Genomic DNA, 12792 nt, shown 5'->3' with positions numbered 1-12792 from the left:
TGACACTGTACTAATGACACTGGGCAGGATGGGTTTAACATCTGGGGTGATTAAAGGGTTAACTGTGTGCTGTTTCACTATGTTGGCTGTGTGTGTGCTTTACTGTAAGCACACTGCTTTGTATGGCTCTGCTATGCAGACCCATACAAAGCAGTGCGCAGGAGCTGACAGGGGAGAGATCTGTGTTTTTTAAAAACAGGGCTCTAGCCCATTGGAGATACGCAGCGATCACCAGGTGCCGGTGAGTAATCACTGGCCGGGACCTGGTGATTGACAGCCGAGGCTGTGAATGGCTGGAACTGCAAAATCACTTATATACATGTGATTTTGCACACCCGTGCCGCCCTGTAACAGTATTTCTGGCACAAAATTGGTTAATAAAACTGTACATATCGCAGGTGAATTATACTTCGTTTTTTTCCAACTCTGATCTAGCGCAAACCCTGATAACCATTTTTTTTTAACCACACTCTGCTTTATTTACAACTTTCTCCTCTAGCAAGAGGAGAAAACAAAACAGGGGTGAGCTGTACAGTGGACGATACCGTGACTGACTGATTACTGTTATAGCTAATCAGAGGCTACCACAGTGATCAGGAACCAGGATTCCATGTTTTCCAGTTATTAGTACGAAGCCGACAGCAGTCACTGACAACAGTGCATTTTCAGCACAAACAGTAGAGGATATATGCAGCCCCACAGATAAAGATCCATTTTTGTGAGGATTTTGGTGCATTACAGTGCGTTTTATCGCGTTCCAGTACAGTTCTGTGCAGAAAAAAATGCGGTCTGTTCTACTTTTTTTTCTGCATCCAGGACTGCAAGCACTAATGTGATATATGACACTGACAACAATATAACCTACTTTCTGTGCATTTTGGATGCAGAGAAAAGCACAGTGAAACACATGTAGTGTGAACTGGCCTTAAAGGCACATCATTTATTTTTGGCACTGGACAAACATTTAGATGTTAAGGGGATATTAAAGGTATTTTTTAAAATAAAAAACAAACATGTCATACTTACCTGCTCTGTGCAGTTGTTTTGCACAGAGCAGCCCTGGTCCTCCTCTTTTTGGGTCCCCCACCAGTGCTCCTCTGGCTTCTCCCCTTGACCAGTGCCCTCAATAGCAAGCCGCTTGCTATGGGGACACTGGTGCAGGCACACTCCCGAGCCCCACTCTATGCGTCCATAGGACACATTGAGCCGTGGCTCAGCCCTGCCAACTGCTCTCTCCTCATTGGCCCACTAGTTGTGATTGATAGCATTGAGTTCCAATGGATCCCGCTATTGTGTCTCAGCCAATGAGGAGAGAGAGAGACCTGGAACAGCTGAGGCTCCCATGCACATTGCTGGATTGAGAGGAGGCTCTGGTAAGTATTGGGGGGAGGGGGGTGCAGAGGAAGCAGCACACAGAAGGTTTTTTACCTTCATGCATAGAATTCAAAGGAAAAAACCTTCAAACTTTACAACTACTTTGATTTTATACAAAGTAGATTAGGGGTACATTCACATAGTTGATTAGAGGCATACAACAGATTTTTGTAGCTGGGATCATAACTATATAGAAACACCTGTGGCTGGGAGGCTTGTACAAAGCATTGCCAGGCTGACATAAGTCATGGCTGTTCTCATGTATCCGCATATCCAGTGCTTGAGGACAAATGTCTGGCCTTTAACATAATGACAGAGGTGATATGCACATGGCCTGATTTATGTATATCCAATATCTGGAATGCCACTGGGGGTTTTGTAAATGTTTGTAGTAATCTGTGCTATGTATAGTGACAGATGAGATCTTATGGGTTCTGTTGAGCAGTTCCCCTCAGAGTATGATGCCAGTAGGTCGCACGCTCAGTATCTCTGCCATTCATAGAAAACCATACAGTATATCTGGGTTTCTCAACTAACACCATTAATCTTTTTAGCGATCTGTAAGGGGGTAATTCTTGCCAATGACCATCACATTAATGTATCATCAGTTGTAGATATAGTATTTTTAGCAGGGTTCCCCAAAACCAGTGAGTTAATTCTGTGAAAAGATTGATAAAGGCTGCCTTATTTTTTTTTTTCAATTAATACAAGATGTTCTCTGACTGGATGAGGTGGAAAGGGATGGGCAGTGATGTCTTGATCTCCAATTTGTCCAATCATAGAATGCCTTGTAGTCACTAAAAAAAAAAAAACATTCAAGGCTGACTCAATAAAGGTATGCAAAAACTATCATTCTTGGCAGTTCAGCTTTAATAATGTTTTAAATAAGGCTTTAAAAATGCCCAATTACTGTTAAACAAAAACAAAACAAAAAAAAACACGTCTGGGGTGTCTTAAACAAACTGCTCCAAAAAAATTAAAGGAACATTTTTTAATCAGAGTATAGCATTAAGTCAATCAAAACCACCTGGGATATTGATCTGGTCAGATACGTTTCTCTGATCAGCTGATAACTAAGCAGGGAAGTGGGAGAAGTACCTGTCCTCTGCAATTAACCCCATCTTCACCCTGCTCCAGGTTGACTTTCCACTATATATATATATATATATATATATATATATATATATATATATTGGCAGTGGCATACCTAGCACATATGGACCTCGAGGCTGGTCATTTATACATACCCTCACTGCTGCCCCTAAAAATAATTGGTTTGAAGAAAAAAAAAGAGGTGTGCATAGCGTAGAGTTGTCAATAGTGTTGTCAGAGCCTGGGTTCTCATAGCGATGTCCCAGGTCTTGTATTGATGATCGGGATCCGGAACGTCTGGCCCCCGATCACCTGATCGCTGTGATAGTCTCTGAATGCACAGCCATGCAAATCAGTGTGCAGGAGCTGACAGGGGAAAGAACAGTATTGTTTGCAAACAGTTCTCCCCCGTTAGAGATGCTTGGCAATCACCGGCCGCAGGCGAAAAATCACCAGCTGGGACCCAGTGATTGACAACCAGGGCAGTGAATGGGCGCATGCACCCTCTACCCGGAACTGCAAAATCACATGCATATACATGGTTTTGCGCATCCATGCCTCCCTGTAGCACTACTTCTATAGGGTGGACGGGAAGCGGTTAAAGTATAGCCTGAGCTTTGTTAATATTTACTATGTTCATTGGGTTTTTCTGCTATTGAATTGTCTCCAGTAGTTAATGTGAGAAGTAACAGTGTATTGGGTTTTAAACATTTATCTGCCTTGGCCAATCGCTGAGGGGTTTGTTCCTGTGATGTGAGCTGAGGGGAGGGGATGAAAAATTGCATCCTTTTAGAAAGGTCCTTGCCTTCTGGACTTTTGCTTGTTCTAGTTCAATGATACAAAATATTGAACCTGGCCATATATAGGTTCCCAGAATTTGTTTAGGAGGAGACCAACAATATTAGCTCCATGGTCAACAATATTAGCTCCAGGTCATCATCACCTCTAGTCATGGGAAGTGTGCAATGTTCTCCTGCTGTTTTAGTGAATCAGAAAGCAGAAAACGCAAAGCACATCTTCTGTAATCACAAGAGAGCTGTACAAATTACTTGCCCCAGAGGATGCTGGTTTAATTACATGCTTGCTCAAAATGATGCCAATACCAAGGGTGTTTGGATATGGCTAGTTAGGCTTTGTGGGATAATGTGTGCAAAGAAACAAACAGAGGGTGCACGGGCCTAGTCTAAATCTAAAAATTAGATTTATTGAATAAAAAGTAGTTGTCACAGACTGCCAGTGCCTCTCCCATTCCCCGCCATATCCCTCCACCCCTCCCTTCCTCCTTGTACATTAGAAGGTCTGTGGGGCTTCCATGGACAGGGCTGGGCCAGCCGTTGCCGAGGCAACCTAGCCGCGTCCCACATGATCTTCAAGAGACCCACACAGGAAGCAGCCTTCCCTTTTTGTTCCTGGACATGTGGGTAGAATCATCCTGCTCCCAGAAAGATGTTGGGAGGCTCGGGTGAGGGGGACCGAGCCTCCCCAGCCATCCCCCCTGCGCACTCTGCAGACAACCCAAAAGGTCAGGACTCTAGCCCTCTACAATACCCCAGGGTTGGGAGTCTCCACAGCTCTGCATGAGCCTTCTCCTCAAAGGTCAGACCCCACAGCTGAGACCCTGCCAGTCTGTAAGCCTGTCTACTGAGCACCCTTGCACCCTGCCTGCTGCTGAGTGCCCTGGGAGCTGTGGCTGAGGGACCCTGCGCACTATCCATGGCTGCGTGTCCCTGGAGGCTGTCTGCTGCTGAGTGCCCTGGGAGCTGCTGCTGTCTGCTGATCGCTGGTTGTCCCTGGAACGCTGACCGCTGGTCGTCCCTGTCTGGAGCCGCCTGCCGCTGAGGGTCTGCAAGCTGCTTACTGTGAGTGTCCTGAACTGTTCCTGTTGCGTGCACTGACCACCCGTGTCCTGAACTGTTCCTGTTGCGCGCACTAACCACCCGTGTCCTGAACTGTTCCTGCTGTGTGCACTGACCACCCGTGTCCTGAACTGTTCCTGCTGTGTGCACTGACCACCCGTGTCCTGAACTGTTCCTGCTGTGTGCACTGACCACCCGTGTCCTGAACTGTTCCTGTTGTGCGCACTGACCACCCGTGTCCTGAACTGTTCCTGTTGTGCGCACTGACCACCCGTGTCCTGAACTGTTCCTGTTGTGTGCACCGACCACCCAAGTTCTAAACTGTCCCCGATGTGTGCACCGACCACCCGTGTTCCGAAACTCCCCGCTGTGTGTGCACTGACCACCCGTGTCCTGATGGCATGCCCAGAGTATAGCTACCTGTGGTGCCCCTGAGTGCTTGAGCCATCGCTACCTGTTGAGTCCCTGTGAACCCAATGACCCTAGAAAGCTGGGTGGGAGCTGTGCTGTGGCCAGCCTCCACAGCTAGAGTCCCGTTGAGTCCCCGAGGCCCCTGCCCAGTGGTAGGTTGCCGCCTGTTGCCCGAAGCCCCTGCCCAGTGGTAGGTTGCCGTCTGTTGCCCGAGACCCCTGCCCAGTGGTAGGTTGCCGTCTGTTGCCCGAGACCCCTGCCCAGTGGTAGGTTGCCGTCTGTTGCCCGAGTCTCCTGCCCAGTGGTAGATTGCCGTCTGTTGCCCGAGTCTCCTGCCCAGTGGTAGGTTGCCGTCTGTTGCCCGAGGCCCCTGCCCAGTGGTAGGTTGCCGTCTGTTTCCCAAGGCCCCTGCCCAGTGGTAGGTTGCCGTCTGTTGTCCGAGGCCCCTGCCCAGTGGTAGGTTGCTGTCTGTTGCCCGAGGCCCCTGCCCAGTGGTAGGTTGCCGTCTGTTGCCCGAGGCCCCTGCCCAGTGGTAGGTTGCCGTCTGTTGCCCAAGACCCCTGCCCAGTGGTAGGTTGCCGACTGTTGCCCAAGGCCCCTGCCCAGTGGTAGGTTGCCGTCTGTTGCCCAAGGCCCCTGCCCAGTGGTAGGTTGCCACCTGTTGCCCCAGTCTCCAATCCGCTGTCCAGTCCCGGAGGGAGCTCGGCTGAGGCCCCAAGTCGAGGGGGGGAGATTGCCTGCCTGTCACTGAAGATCCCCCCCCCCCCGTGCCTGGAATAGTCCCTGGTTTGCGCACACATCACGCTCCCTGCCATTTCCCTATTGAGTGTCTGTCAATTTGTTGCTTCAATAAAGTTTGTGTGTTCCCCATCTTCTCCGTGTGCTCTGTTCTGCCTACGCTTCCGTTACAGTAGTATACTCACAAAAGAATAAAATCAAAGCCACATCACAAAAAAGACACAATGGTCCAATCTCCCTAGATGGTGGCTGTTGGGGGACTGTAGGTCTCTATAATCTGACGCGTTTTGAGGCAGAACCTTTTCCACAGAGGAGGAAGAGGTTCTGCCTCAAAACGCATTGGTCCTTGCTGTCTCTTTTGTGATGTGCTTGTGATTTTATTCTTTTGTGAGTATATTACTTTTTATTCAATAAATCTCAATTTTAGAAGGTAATGCACTAGGCCCGTGCGCCCTCTATTTGTTTCTTTGCACACAGCTTCTTTGGATTTCCCTGGTCCACTGAGGGCAGCAAGGCTTGCATTCCCAAAAAGTACTCCATGTGGGGTTACTGACATTGTGGAGCTCATCGTCCAGCACAGGAGTGTCAGCATTCATTTGCTCATGCTTTTTTGTGGGATAATGAGACCAGGTTGCAAATACAACTTCTACAACCCTTTTTCCTATACCAGGAAACCTAGGTAGGTTATGGCACCAGAGAGTGTCTCCTATGTAAGTAAGTATGGACTAGCAGGGATGTGGAAATAAAATAAAACTACTTGTCCAAGGGACTAAATCGAGGTTCCAATCTACTTGTCCCTGGTGATTTTTAACAAGGGGAGAGACCTTACAGTGTGACAAGCACCAATTGGGTGCTCATAAGGAAAGGGGAGTGAGAGGTCTCCGGAAGGAGGACTGCCTGCACTGGGGCAGCAGCATGGATGAGTGGAGAGCCCGCTAAATCGGGTGTAGCATGAAGATCTGTTCATGCTATACTGATGTTCATTAAGGGGCAAAAAAAACATAACCCCTGCTGCTTTCCCATAGCAGGGCTAAATGTAAAAATAAACCACTTGACTGGCACCCAGAACTGCATGTCACGGGCATTGGGAAATATGATTTGCTCATCCCTGACTAGGTTTCCTTTTATTGCGCATGTAGCCAGGTGCTGACTATATCATTATGCCATTCAGGGATATTTACAGATGAGACTATGATTAATCCTTTTTTCCCCCTAGTTCCCAATACTGGGACTGCTACATCACTTCCTATTAACAGAGTGGATCCAGTTCTTCTGACAGCAGAGGATCCTGGGACCTGTAGTCCTACAGCAATACATGCTGTATTTCTGAGTGCTGATTGAACTACAAGCTGGGGAACCAGAAGGTTGCTGAGAGAGTAGATAAATTCTACAGCAAGGAACTGGCTCGCTCTCTTCAGAGCTGAACTGGCCTGAAATGGACTGCCATTCTCTTCCATTCTCCTCCAGAGACAGATTGCTGGTGGTACTGCGGTACTCTGCATTCTAGTTCAGCACAGTGGTGACACTGATCGCTACACCAGGATCGCATCAGTTTCTCTGCATCAGAACTGTCACTAGCCAGTCTTCAGCCAGTTATCTCTGCTTGCCACACTGACAGGCACTTCTCTGTGAACAGCCAAGAGCCTTGTTCTTAGGAGGCAGTGCTATCCATGGGATTGGTGATCAGGCAGATGCCCAACCTCTTTCTGACAACACTCTAGAGACACTGCATGCAGACACCTGTACACCTCAGTACCAAGATATTTTTGCTTTGAACATTTACCCCAGCCTATCTGTTATCTTCATTGAATTACCATTACTCACTACTTTATATGGACCCCACTAGTGCTAGCAGACGATAACAGCTACTATCACATCAGGAACTTTAAACATGCTGGGATTCAAGTTGCTATTTCTAGTCAAAGGGACCTCTTCGCATCTAATCTATTGTTATTCAAATTAGGGTGTATTTACCCATTTATGCCAGAGTTTATATACCGTATTTTTCGCCGCATAAGACGCACTTTTTCTTCCCCAAAACTGGGGGGGAAATGTCAGTGCATCTTATGGGGCGAATATGGAGCGGCCGGTCTGGTATTTCCACCGCGGCCGTGTCAGAATACCGGGCCGGCCGCTCAGCTCTGCAGCAGGACCTTACCTGTTCCTCTATCCAGCGGCGTGCTGTCTTCCCGGCTTCTGTAGTGTGGGCACTGGGCATGACAGCTGGGTGGCAAGTGCGCATGCGCAAGAAGCGGTGCTTTTTGTGAATGGTAAGGCGGTACCTGGGACACATGACAGATCCCAGAAGCCGCTGGACCAATCACAAAGCGCAAGTGCTTCTCGCTCATGCGCACTGGGCTGTCATGCCGAGCGCCATTACAGAAGCCGGGAAGACAGCGCGCGGCTGGATCGAGGAACAGGTAAGATCAAACAAAAACTCTGCGGAAGTAAGAGCGGGTACCTGTCAAATTCAGGTACCCGCTCCCCACCTCCCCAAAGGTCAGCAGTCATCTGTACTGTCCGCAGTCTCTGGTCATCCCTGTGCTGTCCGCAGTCTCTGGTCATCCCTGTGCTGTCCGCAGTCTCTGGTCATCCCTGTGCTGTCCGCAGTCTCTGGTCATCCCTGTGCTGTCCGCAGTCTCTGGTCATCTCCTGTACTCTGTCTGCAGTCCATAAGTTCAGAATTTTTTTTTCCTGTTTTCTGCCTCTAAAACCTAGATGCGTCTTATGGTCAGGTGCGTCTTATACGGCGAAAAATACGGTATATATATATATATATATATATATATTTCTTTGCTTTTTTATCTATTGTAATGCTGGTGGCCCAGAGAGAGCTAATTAGTCAACAAGCCTTTCCTTCCCCCTCCTGCTGATGTTGCAGTTACATAGTTACAACGTACCATTTGTGACCATATAATCTCTTAACCATTGCCACTTGGTTATTTCTATTTTATCAGTGTTTTCCTTTTATGGTATAATTGGGGATGTACCTCCTAAACCTTCATTCTGTGGTCTACTCTTTTAAACAAGCTTAATATAGAGGTGTTATTAAACAATTGTGTCTCTTGTATTATTACCCTATACTGTTGAATTGTTTAAACCCAACGAATCAGAAGTGTCAGGAGGCTTGCAAGGTCAGGGCAACCATTGGGGACAAGCATTATCAAGTGGTTCCTGAGGGGATAGTGCTACTGACATATGATAGGTGCACTTTAACCCCTTGATGCCAAGTGCATGCAAATATGTGGCCTCTTGGTGTCTGGGCCTTGACGCCAAGCGGCCGCATATTTGTGTACAGTTAGAAAATACATATGTGCTGGGAGTGCGCGCCCTGCGCACTCCCAGCGACTATGTCCGTGTCTCATGGAAAGGTCCCGATCTACCCTTTCAATCGGAACCTTTTCCGATCATGTGACCGCCGTGATGGCGAATCACGGTGGTCATATGACCCTAAAACCCGCCACACCTACCTGCTTCTGAAACTCTTAAAGGGCCGGGAGGCGCCGGTGCGAAGAGGTTAATCAAGAGAACAAATCATCTAGTGGAATACCATTTCCATGTTGTTTTGCAGTATCATCACAAAATACATATACATTCTCTACAACTGGTTCCTGACAGATCTGTATGAAGAGGAGAAGAATCTATAAGTTCAATTATGAATGTGCTGCCTCATACATTTCTTGCTGGAGAATTTATACTTTCATGATTTTGCACTATATATAGATACTAACACACAATGTTGTGATCTTTTTCCTGATATTTTTCCATTCTATCATTTCTTTATTAAAACAGAAGCATCACACCAATGCTGGAGTATTGAGGTGAGCATGTATGTTTGTTTTTAATATACTCCAAACTTCTCCTTTAATCTCTGTTAGATTTTTAATTCATCAGGGTTCTTTACAGCCAACATGACAAACAGTGTTTTGTGGGTCACCTGAAGCCCTGTTAGGCCAGATTGACACTAATGGGGTACATAACTGCATGCATGTTGATGTGCATCATTGGACACATAAATGGCAAGGCAGTCCAATCATCCTCTGCCAATGCACCACAAAAGACAATTCAACACATTCATGGTGCGCTGGAGTGCTACTTGAAATATATGGTACCGCAATGTAATGCAGTTTGTTTTGCCATGTTATCACGTGAGTCCAGCTTAGGTTTCCTTTTTTAATTTAGTAGCTGGCTAGTTAAAAAAATGTTCTCTTCCACTTTTTGCAGGATTAAACTGGCATGCTAATCCAATCATCGGCAACGTAATACTTTTCTTCTTTTCAGATTGACACAAGAGAGTGGGCAGCTTTCAAAAAGTCCCTATTTCCAAAAGATTTCCAGGTTACTGGAGCAGCAATTCGGAGGCTAAAGAAAGTGCAGCAAGTGTCCCTGGGTTTTGGTTTGTATCAGACAGGTTTTGCACTCCCCTACAGGTCTAGGTGCGTGATGCCAATTGTCTTGGATTTGACAAGACACTCCTTCATCTCTTTTCTTTCTCCTGATGAAGTTGGGTGCCCTGGGATGTGTCCCAAGGTCACAGCATGACCCTTAATTAAGTTACTGAACCACGAGTTGGTGGATCCCACTTTTTGAAGGTCCAGGACTGCCCATAAAGTGGGTGTAGTCTCGAGGGGACTGCCCATAAAGTGAATCCTGGACAGAGATGCCTGGAAGGTGGGCATATGAAGTGTGGGCTATGGGTGGGGATGACAGCATCCCAGGGACTGGGATGAATATGCTGTTAAGTGTGCTATGGGGATGCAAAATCCACTTAAAACAGTAGGATAGGTTCCCCCTTACATTGATGGTCAGTAGAAAAGGTGGTCCTTTACATTGGAAGTCGGTGCAAGAAACACCCTGTTGCATTGGTTGTCAGCACAGTACCCCCAGCTGCTTTGCAAGAGGAAACTTATGCATGTGGATAATGGAAATATTGATTCATTTTGCCTGGCTGCAACCTCTAAGTGTTCAGTTACATTAGCCCCTATGTTAGGGGTAAATAGGCTCTCTATAGGGGTGCAGTTTGGTTTGCCACTGTACACCACCACCTCATGAACATGAGCCAAGGGTGAGAAAGCAGGAATGTACTTTAAGCCATATGTCAATAATGGCATAAATGGGTGAACCATCATATTTTTCAAAAGGGCCCTGTGATTATTAGAGATGAATAGAAAAGCACAAACACACAATGCAATTATCCAAATACGAACTGTACACAGAAACAAGATATTTGTTAAACATTAAAGTTCATTTACATCATAGAAAATCTTTTCTGAGAGAAACACTTAATTGCTGATCTCTTTCTATAATAGTATATAAATACTTTCTATAAAGTATATAATACTTCTCTCTTTCCTAATACTACTGACCTGGCTGATATGTAGCACAGGCCTCAATACTTTCTGAGTCATTGGGCAAAAATAATCATTCAATTACAAAGTCAGAACCCCTTATGCACAAATTTGTTTGGTTGCGGTAGGTTTCTGAAGCCAGAGTGTGAACATGACAGCTGGAAAACTAGCAGTTACAAAGTAACAAGCCAACTATGCCTGCTATGCGTTTTTCTGTGCAAAGGCTTCCTTTAAAGCCCAACTCCAGGTAAATAAACAAATTATCTCTAGCAGTGGGGCTCTGTCCGCAGTGTGAGGGTTGATTGCTCATTTTATTCTAGGGGAACAAAAAAAAGGTTTACTTAACCGATCCTCTGCTCCTCTCTACAGCTAGACTAATCCCTGCAATCTCTACACCGGTCCCTGCAATGTCTGCACCCCCATGCTCCACTGGTCCAAGGTCCTGATGTAATCAAGGCCAGAGCAGGATCCATGGCCCTGCTGTGGACGTGAGGACACTGAGGAACAGTTCTCTGGCAGAGTGTGCAGGATTGCCATCTTCCAGGAGAGCAGAGGATCAGGTAAGTAAAACTATTTCTCCTCTCATTATTATTGTATTTATTGGCACCCAATCTTTTCGGTGTGTAGTATTTCATATGTAATATCCCAGTAAATACCATGAATATATGAATAAAGTGTTCTACATAATTTTGGTAATTAAATTAATTACTTATTCATATGATATTTATATGTATATATTTTGTCTTATTGGTATTTTTTGCTTATTACGTATTCTTTCTTCTTAGATGAGTTTTTTTCTTTCTTCTTTATTATTATTTTGGTGGTTTGTTTACAGTTTGTTTTTTTTTTGTGTTTTTCTAGGGTGTTCGAATTAGTATATGTTGACTGTGTTTATATATTGGTTTATTTTGAGTTATATTGCTTTAACACAAAAACAAATGAACACTGCTCCTTCAGATACTCCTATTAGTTCAAATGTTTGTCATTGACGAGCTAAGCCCTCCACTTCATGTGGGGGGGCTCATATGGGTTAATTTATTTCACCTGTTGATGTAGGATCAAAAGGAGGGAGTGTTCATGGAGCTTTCAGTAATGAATAAGCACTAAAGGAATGTGAAACGTGTCTACTGATGGTCCCAGGGCCGTGTATTGCTGTCTTTTTATCTTTATGGATTGAATGATAAATGAAAGTACAAATATTATAATAATGGACAGAGAGGTAAAACATACACAATAGGCTGAGTGTAAAAGAGTGGACTTTGCTTGTAAAAGTATCATTAAGATCTGTCTCAGCATGTAGCAATCAATCAGGTTTCACAGACAACAACAGAGCAGAAAGGGAGAATTGGACTGTTCGACATAAGGTACAGCAGCCAGTCTGGGACACATCTTTTCTCCAGCAACCAAAATCACCCTTCCTGCATTAGCGTACTGAAAGGTAGATTTGGAAGGGGTGCGGGCTAAAGTTGAACATAAATAAGGGATCCTGCCGAGGAGGTGGCTGTTTATCTGGGATGTAAAATTCAAAACGCTGCAGCAGAGATGTAAAGAAGATAAAAAGGTCCATTCTTGCCAGTTGCTCCCCCACACATATGCGACGTCCTACAAAACAAAAAGAGGAAAAGTTCAGGACTGAAGCCTGAGTTTTGCGATCATTACTAAAGTATGTATTTCAAACTAGAATATTTTTTATTCATAATGGCTCACAGGACAACACAAGTTGAAAGAAGAGAGCCTACAAAATATATAAAACTCAGATCAAAGTGCATACAGTATATAGCCAAATATTTTTTGTTTAGTTTTGTATAACGTTAAAAAGTTATAATACACCTGTCAATTTATTTTTTCTGCCAATTTCCGTCCTAAAAAAATAATAGGAAGTGAGAGGAAATCTCCATGAAATGACAGTAATTGTTACCAGAAGAAATGTTTCATTGTAAGATATACCCCCATCTCCTGTTCTGGTGACAATT

The 12792-nt window shown here is 45.3% G+C and overlaps 1 protein-coding gene across 2 annotated transcripts in view; it reads right to left on the bottom strand.

Annotated features, from left to right (window-relative positions):
• Window positions 1-9210: 9210 nt before the first annotated feature.
• The window catches only part of LOC149460430 (cytochrome P450 2D20-like), a 33797-nt gene continuing 30215 nt past the window's right edge, over window positions 9211-12792 (bottom strand). For both annotated transcript variants that reach the window (XM_089679697.1, XM_089679695.1), the window contains one exon: window positions 9211-12421. In XM_089679697.1, coding sequence (XP_089535823.1) covers window positions 12243-12421 — 179 coding nt within the window. In that variant the 3' untranslated portion in view covers window positions 9211-12242. The remainder of the gene's footprint in view (window positions 12422-12792) is intronic.

The sequence above is a fragment of the Staurois parvus genome, unplaced genomic scaffold (genome assembly GCF_062004578.1).
Source record: "Staurois parvus isolate SC_StPar_1 unplaced genomic scaffold, SC_StPar_1.0 ptg000230l, whole genome shotgun sequence".
NCBI classification, from domain to species: domain Eukaryota; kingdom Metazoa; phylum Chordata; class Amphibia; order Anura; family Ranidae; genus Staurois; species Staurois parvus.
Note: the sequence above shows the minus strand (reverse complement) of the source record. Positions and strands in the feature narration are given on the sequence as shown.